Raw genomic sequence first — 17,665 nt, 5'->3', positions numbered from 1 at the left:
GGGTCGCATACGCCCTTCGGCCGCTTATCAGCGATTGCTATAGGCGGCACTTTTCAAGTTCGAGGCCGCCTAAAGAGAGTCGTGTATATGTCTCTTCGCCGGGCTGTCTACAGCCGTGCTAATAGACGGTACGTATAGGAGCACGCCGCCTATATGCCGCCCTTTATCCGGCACCTGACGGATAGTAAGCTTTACGTACTTAAACATGCATCATGCTTGAACACAGCTAAAAAATGATTATGAATAACTCCAAAATAATTACTTTGTTATCGAATACAACTCTTAAATAATCCAGCCACGTGACAAAACGTTAAATTCTGTTTCCGTTTTGGTACATAAGCCTACACCGCGTCCTTACCACCTCGCTTGTTCTTGACCCGTTGAAATGATCATTTATGAACACTCGCCATCGTATTGTCTTTCAAAGTATTCCACCCTAATTCATTTCTGGCATTGTGCAAGTTCAATGTTGCAGTTACACTATGTACCGCATGAAACACCGAGGAAGTTAAATACCGTTGGCGGGGAAACAGAAAGGGAGGCGAAACACTTGAAAATACTTGGAATTTGGCACGTATCTCAGCATTCACAGTTCATGTCTGCATCTGTACTGATGCTTATGGGCCATGGTGCCATAATTAGCGCTTGCTTCCTTTTTTTCTAGGAAAATTCACGTAGTATACTCGCTTAATCGATATATATTGCATCGCAATTCATCGTTGTGACGTTTCATCAGTAAGGTAACGTTTCAATATTGTCGTGTCTATTTATTTTAGGATGTCGCTGTTGGTTTAAACGAACTGCTGGCGTACGAGGGAAACGTTGAAGAGGATTTTTGCATGAATTTTCAGGTGATAGCAACAAACTAAAATCCTATAGTCCTACGTCTTGCACCATTTTTATTTCTAATTCCTGTGACGGTACACCGCTGTTTTCCCGGCACAGGTTTCTGTAGAAGAGTTCGGTGAAGTAAAAACCCACACGCTCAAATATGGCGGCGAGGACATTCCAGTGACAAGCGAGAATAGAAAAGGTAAGAATAAGCCTGCGGTCATCAAGCTACAATAAATCCAGAGTGTGTGACGTTCACGACGTGGATTTTAAAGTGGAGCATGCACAAAGTGAGCGCATCTAAAATCATCACCCCAGATAACCTTGACAACACTGAAAGGCCTTGGTCTTGTAGTTTTATGTTGATGTTGTTGAAACGCATTTCGCACCTCACCTTTGAAATAGCCATGCTGTGCTCTTTGGCTGGGTACCGCGGAGTGAGGTGACTTTTCTGACTCATTACGAGGCGTTAACGATTGATGATGAAGCATTGTCTGACCATTAACCTGTACTGAGGACCGAACTGCTTCATCATTGTTCGAATGCAGACACGTCAAGCTTTTCATCAACGTAAAAGGGATCGACTTCAGCAGCCAAAAGTGTGGCGTTTGATCTTTTCTTGTAGCAAAACACTTCTCTCGCCCCTCAGGGGCCAGGTTTCACTGAGGTGGAGAGTAAAAACATTTTACTATAGCTTTCTGTATACACTTGTTCTCGTTTAAATAACAAATGTTTTAAAAACCAACATTAATAGCTTGTTTGCATGAAAACGGGTCAAATCGATAATGCCAAATGCCAGCTCTTTAAGTAGCATCTGGGTATACATTTGGTTCGGCTGCGACCACAAATGTGTTTATCAATCTCGTTCGTTAGATTCTAATATCATTATGTGTCACCGTGTAGAAGACACTAAATGTGACTATTGTTGGGACTCCGGGTCCTGCCGGTCTCGTTTTCGGTAGCTGGCCCCGTCGCAGGATCCATCGTCCAACAATTCAGCGAGAAGAAGCGCCCGAACGAACGACAGAGATTTATTTACATGTGGAGAAGTGATCAACTGATCCAAAGAGAGAAGAGTGAGCGTGATACAAAACGTCTTCGGCATTTTATAGCGCCACGTTGTTGACACTGGGCGCCTTGTCCGCATCGTCAGCCAATACGGTGTCCCCGGCACCTCGGCCACGAGGGAGGGGGAAACACCTCTCACAACACATGGAGTGGCACAACCTAACACGATGTCCATATATGGTCACGGCGCCCTAAAATGTTGCCAAACATGGTCACGAACGCACAGCAGATTCCGGAGTTCTCCCGGCGAGAGGAGAAACCTGAATGGGGAGGTGGGGGTGGACGACACCGTCGGTCAAGAACCGGTTCTCCCCCAAACTCTTCTTGCTTGGTTCCCTAGGGCCGGTCGTAACAGTCTCTCGCGCGGGGGGGGGGGGGGTGAAGATCTCGATGGGCTGAGGTTTGCAGCCACTGTCCGGAGAGATCAGCGCCGGCAGTCGGTTTGGTGACGACCGTCTTTGATGAAGTAGAGGGCAACACCTGCTACATTGTGGGCTCAACAGACATCACATACGCACATGAAAACACAACTACTCAGCCGGTGAGCGCCGGACAATTCCGCCAAACTCCACCAGGCAATTTTCCCCTTTAACTGATATTAAAGGAACTACACAATTTATTCAAAATGTTACTCACACTTTAAGGTGACACAAAACAACAACACTGGAAGCACACCTAACCCGAAACCCTGGATAGCCGTGTCTTCAACGTTTTCAAACAAGTACACCTAAAAGAGTAAAAAAAAACAATCACTAGCTCTTGTTTAGTTCAGGAAAAAAAATGCCAGAGTTCTCGAGACATCCTCTCGCGTCAGGGGCATCGACGTAAGCCATCAGCGTTGCCATGGAGTACACCCTTTTTGTAGCGTATTTCAAACGTATATTGTTGCAAAACGAGGCTCCAACGCAGCAGGCGGCCGTTCTTAGAGGACATGGTCTGTAGCCAGGTGAGAGGACAGTGGTCCACTTCCACAATGAACTTGCTTCCGGCAATATAACAAGCCAGTTTCTGGACTGCCCAAACCAAGCACGCACATTCCTTTTCGCTAGCGCTGTAAACCTGCTCGCGAAGGGTGAGTTTCCGGCTAACATAGAGGAAGGGATGCTCTTGATCCCCCTCATCCCTTTGACTAAGAACTGCCCCCATGCCTCTATCACTAGCGTCGCATTGGACTATGAAAGGCCTCGAGTAGTCCGGTGAACTAAGCAAAGGTTGGCTCGACAAGGCCGCTTTCAAAACGCGGAAAGCCTTTTCTTTCTCCTCATCCCAGTCGACCATTTGGGGCTCGGTCTTGCGCAAGGCGTCAGTAAGAGTGCTGGCAATGTCGGAATATCTAGGGATGTACTTACGACAGTAACCAGCTATTCCAAGAAAAGCCCGAATATCGGTTTTCGTTCGGGGCTGGGGAAAGTCTCGGATAGCTGCCACTTTCATTTCAGAGGGACGGCGATGCCCTCGACCGATAACATGCCCGAGATAGAGTACCTCTGCTTGTGCTAGCTGACACTTGGGCGCCTTTACCGTTCAACCTGCTTCGCGTAGGCGTGTCAGTACTGCTCTCAAATGCGTCAAGTGTTCTGGCCAGGACGAGGAAAACACGGCGACGTCGTCCAAGTAAGGCAATGCGAAGTCCTCTTGACCCCGCAAAACCTTATCCATTAAGTTTGAAAAACAGTAAGGCGCGTTCTTTAGGCCGAAACTCAACACTTTAGGGCGGAATGTCCCCGATGGTGAAATAAATGCAGCATACCGGCTTGCCCTCTCGGTGAGCGGCACCTGCCAGTAACCTCTCACTAGGACTAGCGTTGAGATAAATTGCGCGCTGCTTACCCTATCGACGCGTTCCTCAATGTGGGGAATTGGGTATGTCTGATCCTTGGTGATGAGGTTTAACTTACGATAGTCTACGCAAGGACGCGGATCTTGGCCGGGTACCTCCACAAGAATTAACGGGGAAGTGTAATCACTTTCACACGGCTCAATCACGCCCAATTCCAGCATCCTGTTAACCTCTGCTTTTATTAGCTCAAGCCGGCGAGGTGACACCCGATACGTCTTAGATCTTACCGGTTCCGACGAGGTAAGCTCTGTGTCATGAGTGAGGACGGATGTCCGGCCTGGCTCGCTTACAAATCTGTCCTGAAACTCGGTCAAAAGACCACGCAATTCCTGCTTCTGCTTCGTTGTCAGTTATGACTTTGATACTAAATCCTCAACTCTTTTCTCGATCGGGACTTCGTCCGATTCGGGAGCTAATTCAGGGATTTCTGCCGGAACCTCTTCCGGAACATTTAAAGTCATGTTCACGATGGCTTCCCTCTCTTTGTAGGGTTTGAGTAAGTTGTTATGATACACCTGGTGTGCCTTACGACTTCCTGGTAATTTTACCACATAGTTGGTGTCAGACAATTTTCGAGTAATTTCGGCCGGGCCGACCCATTGCACTTCAAGCTTATTCTTTTGGGAGGGCCTCAACAACATGACCCTGTCTCCTACAGCAAAGTGTCGTGCTTTAGCTGTCCGATCGTAGTAAAGCTTAGCCTTCTGCTGTGCTTTGGTCATCGCACTCTCGGTCAGTTCTTGGGCTTTTGTTAGACGATCCAATAAGGTGAGGATATATTCCACTACTACGGGATCATCACCCTGACCTTCCCACGACTCTCTCAGCATACGAAGAGGAGACCGCAGTCTGCGGCCGTAAACAAGTTCCGCTGGCGTAAACCCTGTTGTCTCATGTGGTGCAGTTCTTAGTGCAAACATCATTGCAGGTAAGAACATTTCCCAGTCAGTTTTTCGTTCAAAACATAAGGCTCTTAACACTCGCTTCATCACGGAGTGAAGCTCTTCTATCGAGTTCGACTGCGGATGGTGGACTGAACTATGCAATAATTTCACGCCACACCGCTCTAGAAAGGTTGTCGTTAAGGCACTCGTGAAAATGGTGCCCTGGTCTGATTGTATCTCGGCAGGAAAGCCTACCCGGGCAAACACGGACAGAAGTGCGTTCACTACTTCCACGGAACTTAGCTCTTTTAGCGGGACCGCCTCTGGAAATTTAGTAGCTGGGCAGATTAAGGTCAGGATGTGACGGTAGCCTGAAGTTGTCTTGGGCAAAAGACCTACTGTGTCAATTACCAAGTGACGAAAGGGCTCCGTGATTACGGGTACCAGCTTCATTGGAAATTTCGCCTTATCTCCCGGCTTACCCACTCGCTGACACACATCGCAAGATTTTACAAACTTCTCTACATCTTTAAAGCATCCAGGCCAGTAGTATTCCTGTAAAAGACGATTTTTCGTCTTCTTTACGCCTAAGTGGCCTGACCATGATTCTCCATGCACCAAACTAAGCAAATCCTGACGATACGCCTGAGGTACGACTACCTGGTCAAACTCTACTCCTCGCCTATCTAGATATTTTCGATAGAGTATGCCGCTCCTCTCTTGGAATCTCACATTTCGTTTGGCGATTCCCTCTTTCGAACTGTCCTGGAATTGCTTAAGCGTCGGGTCCCCCTTTTGTTCGGTTATTAATGAAGCGGGGCTCACCTGCAGCAGCCGACTGAAATTATCCGAAGTTGGCATGACACACAACTCTTTTGTATTTCCTAGTACCTGGAATGTGTCACCCCCTGTGCTATCCTCTGTACTACCAGGAAGCGGCTGGGGAGCAACGGCATTTTCTTTTTGCTCGGTCAACGAGGCGTAATTGACCCCTTCCAATTCGGGAGGAGGTTCATCATCGCCTTTAGGAATGGTTGCCTCCGCGACTACGGCTTCTGCAGCCTGTTCTCGCACAAGTCGATTTGTTACCGTGGTGTCCAACTCGCAACCAGGCCCGTTGTCGATTTGAGGCTTGTTTGCCTCAGTGAATGTTGCTCTCGCAGCCAGCGCACGTGCCTTCGATCTAGTCAGTGCCTGCACTATGCTTTCTCCCAACGTTAGACCTTTCTCCTTCAGCATTTGATCTGACTTATTTGAAAATAAGTAAGGATACTGAGGGGGCAGATATGGCGATACCGCGGCTTCCGTTTCCAACGTTCCAAATGCGCCTTTAAGGACACCTTTAGCTACGGGAAGGCACTGACTGTTTGTTTCTACGGCTTGTCTAATCCAGGCACAGTCTCCTGAATACTGTCCGGACTGAACAAAGGACGGATGAACTACGTCCATAGTGGCTGCGGAGTCTCTAAGAACCCGACACTGCTTGCCGTTCACGGTAAGGTCGTACATATAGGGCTCTAACAACTTCATGTTCTCGTCGGCTTCATTTATAGATAAAAAGGCCACCTTTTCTTTCGGGCAATGTTTCGCGAAGTGCTCTGTTTCGTGGCAATTGAAACAAGCCGCCGGTTTTTTTTGCCTCAAATTTCCTTTTGCTTGCCTCTGCCGACGCCTCATGGTTAGATGCCTTGTTTTCCTCACTCTTTTGTGCGAGACTTGTCGGTTGTTTTCTAAACGGCGCCTTATTCGGTAGTAGGAATTTTTCCCTTTTAGGCTCGCTGTTTGCCCCGAGGGCGCGGCGCGTAACGAATTCTTCAGCGAGCTCTGCGGCTTTCGTTACGGTGTTCACGTCCGGTCTATCCTGAACCCAGAACCTCACCTTTTCTGGTAAGCTTTGATAGAATTGTTCCAGACCGATACACTCGAGCACCTTGTCGTGATTCCCATACGCCTTTGCCTCTTTGAGCCACTCCCCCATGTTGGCCATTAACTTGTAAGCAAACTCCGGGTATGAATCATTGTTCTCTTTTACGGCGTTGCGAAATTTTTGTCTGAAACCTTCCGCTGACAACCTGTATTTCTTGAGAAGGCTCGACTTTACCTCACTGTACTCGTCAGCCTCCTCTTTCGTGAGGCGCGCGATTACTTCTGAGGCCTCCCCCGGAAGTAGGGACAACAAGCGTTGAGACCATGTATCCTGGCTGAAACCTTGCCTTTCACAAGTTCTCTCAAAGTTGACGAGGAACAGCCCAATGTCCTCCCCTAGCTTGTACGATCTCATTAGGTCCGTCATTTTGAACCTGACCCGCTCTGCTGCACCGGATGCCTCGCTGCCTCCTGCTCTACTATTATGGCTAATCTCTAGCTCGAGGCGCTTCATTTCAAGCTCGTGCTTTCGCATCTTATCTGCCTCGGCTTCTGCGGCCTCGGCCGCGGCCGCCTTTCTTTCGGCCTCTGCTGCTTGCCTCTCCTGAATCTCCTCGACACATTCTGACAGCTCGTCATCCTCCGCCCCCAATGCGAGAATAGCCTCTATCAGCTCTGGCTTTCTTTGAGAGTCCGACACCTCCAGATTCAACTCCCTTGCAAGTAGCAACAACATGGACTTTCGCAGGGATTTCAGATTCATGGCTGCCTCCAGTACCGCTGTCTCTGTTCCACAAAGATTCCTGTCCTGCAACTAATTAACCTTGACGGCAACGACAGCTCTAGGTTCCTGCCTTGCCTCAAGTTTTCCGTTAACTTAGTCTACAAATAAAGCTTCAAGAAGCTCTTATACGGAATCCTGCCCTGCCACTGTTAACCTTGACGCCACTGACAGAAAGAGCTTAACCAAGCTATCACGCAATTTCTGCCTGACGCAAGTTACCTGTTAACCCAATGACCAAGACAGCCCCTCTCTACCAGCTTTTACTTAACACATAGAGTAAATGCCTGGTAAAATTTAACAGAGAAAGCCGGCACTCACCCAGTTCGCAGTCATGTCTCCGGCGTCGTGCCTCTCAGAAGTGCCGTTCGATTCCCTCTAGAAGTCGATGAGCTCGTGTCATTCTTCTCCTGTCGACCCGTTGTTGGACTTCGGGCTCATTCCGTCCAGTGGTCGCTTTCGGGGTCATCGGCATCCCGCCGCTGCCACCAGTTGTTGGGACTCCGGGTCCTGCCGGTCTCGTTTTCGGTAGCTGGCCCCGTCGCAGGATCCATCGTCCAACAATTCAGCGAGAAGACACGCCCGAACGAACGACAGAGATTTATTTACATGTGGAGAAGTGATCAACTGATCCAAAGAGAGAAGAGTGAGCGTGATACAAAACGTCTTCGGCATTTTATAGCGCCACGTTGTTGACACTGGGCGCCTTGTCCGCATCGTCAGCCAATACGGTGTCCCCGGCACCTCGGCCACGAGGGAGGGGGAAACACCTCTCACAACACATGTAGTGGCACAACCTAACACGATGTCCATATATGGTCACGGCGCCCTAAAATGTTGCCAAACATGGTCACGAACGCACAGCAGATTCCGGAGTTCTCCCGGCGAGAGGAGGAACCTGAATGGGGAGGGGGGGGGGGGGTGGACGACACCGTCGGTCAAGAACCGGTTCTCCCCCAAACTCTTCTTGCTTGGTTCCCTAGGGCCGGTCGTAACACTATATACTTACGCCATTTCCTTCTAATGGCATCAAAACGTCCTGTGTGTCAGGCATTACTCAGTTCTTTTGTATAAGGAAGTAACTGCGCTTAAACTTCATCGTAAATTCGATAAATTTGGCACATATCGACCCAGAAGTTGCACGAGAACTCTTCTACATTTAACTTGCAATTAAAATAGGAAAATAGTGGTTTGTTCAGAGATAACGCTTCCTCTCATGTGTGAGTACTTGAAAGGGGTTATCGGAACTTTATAGCAAGCAAACAAGATTAATTATGTTCATTTCCATAACCTAAAAAAAAACTCGAGGGTTTGGTCATATTCGACGCATGGGCCATTACACCCGTGCTGGCACCAAAAGAGAGAATTACCTTGGTCATCTATACATGTTCACCATATATGATGGAAGCATTGTCTGGCCATTGGCTCTACAGTAAAAACTAATTTCACTTTTTCGTCGATGTGTGACCAGGATAGGTGCCGAATGACTTAAGCGGTAACGACTACACAACAGAATACAGTTTGCTGATTCTTCAGTGGATTCCTGCCGGTATAACACCCCCACAGAAAAAAGACGCTTTATTCTTCATCAATTAATAAATAGGATGGATGATGAGGCTTTGTATAGTTGCTGAATCAGCCCTGCCAAAATAAATTGCGTCGTCGTCAACGGCTACACACGGGAAGAGTGAGAAAGAGAGAGGGGGGCAATATTTTTCTATATTATTCATTCAGATGTAGTTCCTGACTATTACTGAAGTGACGTTTGATTGAGATCCAGGGGATTTCAGGAAGTCGTCGAGATGTTGGAAAACGAGCACACGTTTCCGTTAAGCAGCAAAGCAAAAAGCAAATAACCGCTGCAGCAGTTGCACAGATCTACGTCCAGCAGCAAAGTGATGGGCGACGTTTTAGTACCAACTTCACTAGTTCTAAAGCTTCATCTTGGAGCTTTGCGGAAAAAAGGGACCCTATTTATAGCCTGTATGTGAATAGCTATTTTTGAGACCATGTCGAATGCGAATCAAATGGTATTAGCCGTGAACTTAATCGAATATCAAGTACTTTTCGGATAAGGAGACGACCATTTTGAAGCAGCAGTGCACAGAAAGACACAAAACACGCCCACATAAGCACGGAGAACAGCACTTGTGTTTTTGCGCCTTTTAAGTGTGTGTGTGTGTGTTTATAGTGCGCTTTTCTCAGCTGCGTCTACAAAAATCCTGACTCGTCAACTTGCCCATTAGTACATATTGAGCAACGAGATCTAGTGGCCTAATCTGCGTGGTCGTTGCCATATATACCGCAATATGACCCGATATCCCCTGATGCGCTATGTTGTGTTGTCTTTCGGTTGCTTGGTGGTGAAGGAACCTTATATCGGTACGCAATACACAGTCACCCCGTTTTCAAGAACCGACGCAGCTGCAAGACTTCGTTCGCTTGCACGTGATGTCCCACTGGTACAGTGGAACTCGGCGGAGTTCACAAACGCTCGCCTTCATAAATTGGATCCGGATCTCAAGCTTCGTTTTCCCTCACGAATATCTCGATCTGTGGAGACTCTTCTGTGCCGCCTGTGTCATCGCGTGGCCTTCACTAACGCTTACTAAATTTCTTATTGGAATCGGGCAGCACCTCTGCACGCAATTACTGCAGATGCGAAGAAACAATCACCCATATGAGCCAGTTTACCCAATTTAACGCGCGAAGGCGAGAACTTACCGAAGCTCTAGATAGACTAGATGATCTCCCTTTGTCGGAACGAAAGATTCTGAGTCATTGGCCGAGTCCATATTCAGCCCAAAAGGCTTTAAAAGCTTTATTATGTTTTTTTTTGCGAGCAACGGGTTTTAGAGACCGTTTTTAGTGTCGCATTCACTTTAATTTCGTTTTTCTTCTTTCCCTATATTTCGCACTTTCACTCTCTCTTTCTCTTTGTGGCGTCTCGTTTCCATCATCTTTTATTCCTCTTACCTACTCCCCCAGCGCAGGGTAGCGAGCCGGTCTGAGAACTGGCTAACCTCCCCGTCCTTCCACTTGACTTTTTCCTCCTCCTTATGCAACGAGAAGTTGTTTTCACTATTCTTATAACAGAACTTCGACAACTCACCCAAAACGCAGCAAGCTTCTTTATGAAATGGCCATTATGTCATAATGAAATTTTGTTTAGTAAGCATAATAAGCACATATAGTGAACCATAAGAACAAATATGTAGGTTGGTGGCATCTTTCTGGTGGTGGATCTTCCTATGAGCACGGATGACTGTGGTCTAATAACAAAAAGTCTAATTCCTTGAGCGACGTATAGAATTCACCGTTACGCCATTTTTCGCCTTTCAATGTGTTGTAAAGGTATACCCGGCCGTTGGTATGAAATTTGCAGCACCTTTGTTGCTAACAACTGATGTCCGATGTCGAACAGAAGATAATTTCATTTATTCGAAATCTATTGATATTCATGAATAATGTCTAGTTGATTCGAAGACCGAATAGAATTGGACAATTTCTCAATCGTTTAAGTTCGAAAGTTCAGGTTATTTGGGGACAACTACAACGCATGTTCCATAAGCGTTTTAGCGGACAGGTGCTGGGGCCCGTGCACTGCCGCATGGCAGACAATGCAGGTAGGTCACGACTGACACGTCACTTGGACGCCAATTCTATGGTCGGTGTTATGTGCTGGACTGGACAAGCGAACCTATTAGGACCAACACGACGTATGGGAAAGGCTATGCGTGCCCTCGATATTGGGAGTGCGCCTGTAATCTAAGGACTGTTTCAAGTGTCTCATTTTTGTTTATCGCATGTTGTTGTGGTGGCCACTGATCACCTATTTCGCCAAAAGTCCCTTAATACTTTCTCTGGGTATGTTTGTTGCTTTTTCCTTCGGTAGAGTACGTGGATCTGTACGTGGATTTGGTGCTGAACAAGGCGATCGCTCAGCCATTTAAAGCCTTCTACCTTGGATTTCACAGCGTTTGCGCTTCCAACGCGCTCATCGTACGTAACTTTTCAAACCAAAGCAGTGTAACAGCGTTTTAATATAATACCTCACGCATAAACCCACCACCTTCTTCCTTTTTCATTTGTTTGTTTTTTTCACTTGTGAACGGCAGATGCTCCGTCCCGAGGAAGTCGAAATGCTCGTCTGTGGCTGCCCGAAATTAGACCTTGATGAACTACGAAAAGTCACTGTGTATGACAGCTTTGAGGAAGATGAGCCACTTATCAGGTAACTGCACTCATACCACTTCAGCGGAATGACATGAATAAACTCGGGTATAGCTTTTATTTTCACATTTGAAACCTCGGAGGGTAGCATACTAGCTTCCAGGTTTGGCGTTATACTGCTGTACCATTGCTGTTTGTAGCTAGTGGTTAAAGAGCTCGTTGTGATGACCAAATTACTTGATTTACTTTATTTTCATACGCTTAGCTTATTCGTACGCGTCACATGATGTGGGTTCGTTCTTTACTGGTCTACATGAGCGGATGTGTGTTTTTCTTACATATATACAGCATGATGAACGATAGATTTTTTGCTATTTATAGAAGTAGCACTGCGTGCCACAGGGCAAGCTTTTTGAATTACAAAAATGAAAACACTGCATCGGGCGTAAGCTGCTACAGTTGCACGCAGTGAGTCCTCTGCATCCTATTCCCATCTTACTCTTGCTCATTAGATGAGAGAGGCATCTTATATCAGCTGTCCCTGACAAACTCTCATTCGGGTGCCAAGGGTCAACTTAATGTGGGTTGGCTTACTTGCACAGATTGTTCTGCGTGCAGGTACTTGCGATATCAAGTATGACGCTCCGTAATGTTCTATACGAGCGAGTCAAAAATGACGGATGTCACAGTAAACAAGTGCAGTTTCACTAATATGCATGTCGATTCGCTTATGAGCTTGTCTAGACCTGCAGTGCCAGAGTTCCTTCGGTGCCTGTAATGTCGCCCTTCCGAGGCCCCAAGAGCGTGAATACGGGGAGCTTGTCTTCTCATATTTATAAAATTAGCATTGCCTGAAGCGCTGATAATACCAAGTATTCAAGGAGGGCGCGCGTGTTATTGTGCGGTACGTAGTTCCTTCACCAGGTTACTGGCGCCAGACAATGCGTTTGCATCACTTATAGATATACGCTGGGACGGCTGGTCGAGTGATGGGTAGCTTGGGAGTTTGAGGACACTGTCAGGCGTTGTCACAGTGACAGAGAAAACAGTAGTACAAGCTTAAAGAAAGTAGGGTAATTATGTATATAGCAAATGCGCACTCGGAAGAACAAATCTATCATTTGAATAATTACGTTAGCATTCTTCTAGACACGGCATTAAAAAAATGTTCAACACATAAACCTTCCCGTTCATAAATTCAGCCAGTCCATGTTAAAGTTATAAAGTACCTCGTCTTGAAGTGTTTTTTTTTTTCGCCTCATAATTTGCTGCAACTTCACATTGACATCTTGGTGCCGTGATCTCTTCAGGGACTTCTGGGACATACTGAAATCGTTCAACCCTGACGTACAAAAGCAATTCCTTCGCTTTGCGACTGGCAGCGACCGAGTACCCGTGGGTGGCATGGGGGAGATGGCGTTCAAAATTTCGGCTCAAAACACCAACACGGAAATGTAAGTATTGCGGGCGCTTTTATATGTACTGCTTCCTCATTATTTATTCGTCAGCTATACCCTTCAACAATATTATCTTAATCATCATCATATATTTGCCCATCCGTCCTTGTTGTTGCCCTGTGTGCTCATCCTCACCGCGTCCGCTGAGCTTTTTCGCTCCCGAGTTCTCGGCCAAATGAACCAAGACGTCAGAATATCTGAATTCAGAGCCTATGTGAATGGGCCTTCTGGGATGCTAACGTGCAGTGATGCCCTATGCCCTATGCTATTCTGTTCTTATCATCAACCACTCACAGTTGCCTGATCACGTTGATAACATGGACGGAGCGTCGCCGCTCTGGCCACTGGCGAAGCGCGGAAAGCGTGAAAAGCTTAGGCATTGGAAAAGGCATTGTTCCGCGATTGCGCTCCTGAAGAGCTATTCAAAATATACCGCCTGTCTGCAGAAACAGAACATGGTCGTCAGTTTAGTACAACTGCCGACAGATGACGCGACCTTACCAAAGCAGGCGCAAGTGCTTTTGCGCAGTCACGGCAGATGGGGCGAGTGCGCGTCTCCAGAACAGCCGCGGTGCAGGCTACGTATGTTTTCAAGCACCTGTCCACCTGTGACCAGAAGTCAGTGCACTAAACAGGAAGCTGATGTGAAAAAAAAAAATGAAAACACAAATATACATTCTTGCTAAGAAACAAATTTGCTAAACAGCGCTCCAGACAATATTAAGCTGTCTAAAGCAGTAATTACGTACATGATTTCAAAGCCTCACGCGTCGCAGTGCGCTGAAACCACTGAAACCGCGAACACAACGTTTCTAAAGTCGTTAGTACTGAAAAAACACGAAATGATGATTTTCGATAAAAGATTATTTATTTTTTGTTAATTTCGCAGTTATCGCGTCAGAAAATAAAAGTTGCAGTCTTGTTTTTTTTTTCGCGCTATAACCATCTTGTACTTCAGAGTGATGACATTTACTTCAAAATTGTTTTATTCATATATTTTTCCCCTCATGTTCTAACGGTGGTGGCTGAACGTTTAACTTAATTGCAAAGTATTGATTGTTGCAAACAGTAAATGAAGCCAGATCATTCGAAAAAGCGGATAGTAGTTGCACAGAAAGATAAAAAGACAGTATTGATCAATTAATCAATCAATCAATCAATCAGTATCATCAAGCATTAGATAGTTTTGGCTGAATGGCTGGACTTGCGCGGGATTCTTGCTATGCATGAAAACCTTCTTTTTCTAAACGCCGTGATGTCTGGTTTAGTTGCTTGTTGTAGTTGGCGAGAAGAAAATGTCGCTTGCACACGCACGTGCATTGCTCACTCACGAAACCTGCGATAATGCGAGCACATAGAGAAATAATGAGCAGACTTTGATAGTTTACTGACCAAATTCACTTGAATAAAAAAGCGCAGGCAAACGTATAATTTTTGCCTCTTTCTAAATTGGTTTGCTGGCTGCGTGCCACTTTCAATATAAAGAAATGAGCGTTCTTTTTCGCGCCTTTTTGCCAGCATGAACATGCCTGCCGAAACACAACGGCCACAATAATTAACTTCCCTAATTATTATGTACATGTCGGAGCTGCTCGATTGACGGCTCACTGAATAAATGCCAAAACAGCGTGCTGCTGTTCCCGTCGATTTCAGTCATGTGAGCCTAGCCGTCATGTTGCCCCAACGCGCGTGGTAGTCTAGTGGCTATGGTACTCGGCTGCTGACATGCAGGTCGCGGGATCGAATCCCGGCTGCGGCGGCTGCCTTTTCGATGTAGGTGAAAATGATGTAGGCCCGTGTGCCCTGCAGATTCATGTGCACGTTAAAAAACCCCAGGTGGTCGAAATTTCCGGAGCCCTCCACTATACGGCGTCTCTCATAATCATACGGTGGTTTTGGGATGTTAAACCCCACAATCACTAAATTATTAGCCGTCATGTTCAAACTATCGACTCTTTCGTTGTATCCGTCCTGAACCTTAAGCCTCAAAAACAGACACACACAACTGAGAGGACATTTACAGCATCGTCTGGCCTAGACTTACTGTATATGCTACCTTTCTTCTGGCGACAGCGCGAAGCGACTATACCAACAAGAGCAGCGCATGCGCACTATTTCCATGTGCTGTGCTTTTCCCACAGACACCGTACTGCCGCTGTTGCGATTTAATGTGTTTGATGTTGTGTTAGCTACCTGCATGCATATAGAAGGGCTCATAGAACGCTCTTACTGTCTATCCTGAGTCTAAAAGTCGGCGCGAGGTTGAAGAGGCACTGACACAAATTGTTGAAGCCGAGTTTACTTCACAATATAAAATCTCTGGGAGACGCAGCTGCGCGTTTCGATAGAACTGCGCCGCATAGTGGAGGCGCACATATTTAACGTAGCAGATGACACGTCCATTTGCTTGCATCACCGATTTGGTCATCCATGTCATACAGCAAGGAAAAAGGAAAGAGAGAACATTACTTCACGTAGACAGCTTTAGCAAGCCTACCCATTTTGAAGCCAGCAGTGCCGTCCACCTTGTGACCATTTGCGGTGAGATCACGCAATAAACGAGAGCCTTCGGTATATGGTTGATGATTGATTAATATGTGGGGTTTACCGTCTTCAAACCACGATATGATTATGAGGGACGCCGTTGTGGAGGGCGTCGGAAATTTCGACGACCGCGGGTTCTTTAATGTGCACCCAAGTGGGCCCACAGCATTTCCTCCTCCATCGGGAATGCAGCCGCCACAGCCGGGATTCGATCTCGCTACCTGCGGGTCAGCAGCCGAGTAGCTTAGCCTCTAGACCACCGCGGTGGGGCGTTGGTATAGGGTGCCTGGTTTTTCTTAGTGGAAGCGAGCTCGCGGCGCACTTTGATCGGCTCGCGGAGGTGGTTCAAAAACAGAACATTAAACTAGAGTACTGAAATCTACCGCGCACTCTCACATTGTTCATCTATTCTTTCGTGATCCGTGTGATATTGTCGTCATATGACATTTATTTGTATCGCCACGTGGAGATTCTTCACAACTTGGCGAAAGTTTTAGAGATATTCAAGCCCACCAGGTGCACTCTGCAATGCTAAATTACAGGGAACACTGTCGTCTATTTGCCGGTGATTATCAGACACCCCTATAAGCATTTTTTTGCAAAAAAAAATGTGATCATAGAACATTTTGGTGTCTACACCCCTTAGAAGAATCGGTCCACTTTAGCTGCTCTGGCATAACTGAGAATTTTGAGCAGTTTTACGTCGCCTCTATAGGGGCTTACCAGGAATGGTTAAAGGCCTGATATGGTACTCTGTATCAATTCGCAGGCTGCCCGTGTCACACACGTGCTTCAATCAGCTGGTGCTACCCAAGTACAAAAGCAAAGACGTCCTTCGGGAGAAGCTGACCATCGCAATCTCAAACGCCGAGGGCTTCGGCCTCGAATAGGACCAGGGCTATGTAGGCATCTCCGACCGACCAGAATGGGGCCTTACGTAGAATATTCACGAGTAAACAACAAGCAACGATTGTTCCCAAGGACAGCACATACGACGCCAGTGATTCGCACGTGCAAAGCACTTTGCGGCGCTCTCACTTCGTGATGCGCACGACACTGCATCGACCTATTTTCCCTTTCAGCCGCCCCGAGTGCAGCGAAAATTACTCATGCTTGTTTTATTTGTTCTATAGCTTTATATCTTTTATTGCAAACGCAATACGCACTTGTAGCACAGTGGCCGCTGTTCTATGCGTGAATTCGAAGTGACACGAGAAGGCTGTTTTATATTCTGCGTGGTAGCTCTTCGAAAAGCTGAAATGTATAGTTTAAGAATTGGTTTTGGCATTTCTTTACGAGGCCTGGCGATATAAAACATAACCACATTATAGGTAGTGAATGTTGGACTTATTCATGTTATAATGAGGTGGTTGAAAATGTGAAGCATAAGATGGGCTTGCAGTAAAGGTCACGGCGGGGGACGAATTAAGGTTACATAGGACGAGAAAGCAAAATAAATATGGTTTAGAGACATTGCTAAAGAAAATAAAATAAAGTGAATTAGGCAATGGAGTTAGAAAAAGTGTTCCTCAACATGTCGAGGTCAAATTACACCAAAATTATCTCAGCAAAACGGCAGAAATAAATGTTAAATACTGCTCTCTTATTAAGTTTGTAAACTGAAATACTAGTTTGCTCCATACAAAGGAACAACATTTGTAATGGCAAATAAAACATTGCATCTTTTATGTCACCAAATGTAGATGTGCTCCTCGTGCTCTCCATGTGAGACGTGTTATTGTGGTGCATGGCAGCGCACACCAGGTTAAACAACGAACGCGAATACAAATCACTTTGTATTTGTGTTGGACACAAGTGCTGGAACTCTATGGATTGCATTGTGTGGGTGTTTGTTGTTTAAACTGGTGTGCGCTGCTATATGCCAGAATGACTTCTATCCCGCAAGTACGTTCTAAGCATGTTGTTGTGTTTTCATCTTTACTTCGTAGCTTTTCGCCAGACTCTTACACCTCATAGAAAATTTACTTCGTTCGAATGGCGCCATGCATGGTTCAGTGACCAATTTTAGACCGGCGATATATTACTTGAATACTTTACTTTCATACTTATATCGCGCGCGAATTCTCAAATGGGATCTTAAAAAAGTGATCGAGAATCGAGAATTAAACTAATCAAGGAATTGTGAATGTTTTTAGGGCAACACAATTACACGAGTGGCTGTAGACTGATACTGATGCCATATGCTATACGATAGACTGCT

General features: G+C 46.3%; 1 protein-coding gene across 1 annotated transcript in view; it reads left to right on the top strand.

Moving 5' to 3' along the window:
• The window catches only part of LOC119176866 (putative E3 ubiquitin-protein ligase HECTD2), a 47,517-nt gene extending 30,375 nt beyond the window's left edge, over positions 1–17,142 (top strand). Inside the window, exons 15-20 of the mRNA XM_037428211.2 lie at positions 777–851; positions 946–1,033; positions 11,166–11,272; positions 11,389–11,504; positions 12,754–12,897; positions 16,214–17,142. Coding sequence (XP_037284108.1) covers positions 777–851; positions 946–1,033; positions 11,166–11,272; positions 11,389–11,504; positions 12,754–12,897; positions 16,214–16,334 — 651 coding nt within the window. The 3' untranslated portion in view covers positions 16,335–17,142. The remainder of the gene's footprint in view (positions 1–776; positions 852–945; positions 1,034–11,165; positions 11,273–11,388; positions 11,505–12,753; positions 12,898–16,213) is intronic.
• Positions 17,143–17,665: the final 523 nt, after the last annotated feature.

The sequence above is a fragment of the Rhipicephalus microplus genome, chromosome X, assembly GCF_043290135.1.
Source record: "Rhipicephalus microplus isolate Deutch F79 chromosome X, USDA_Rmic, whole genome shotgun sequence".
Taxonomy (NCBI): domain Eukaryota; kingdom Metazoa; phylum Arthropoda; class Arachnida; order Ixodida; family Ixodidae; genus Rhipicephalus; species Rhipicephalus microplus.
This window is presented reverse-complemented; position numbering and strand designations above follow the sequence as displayed.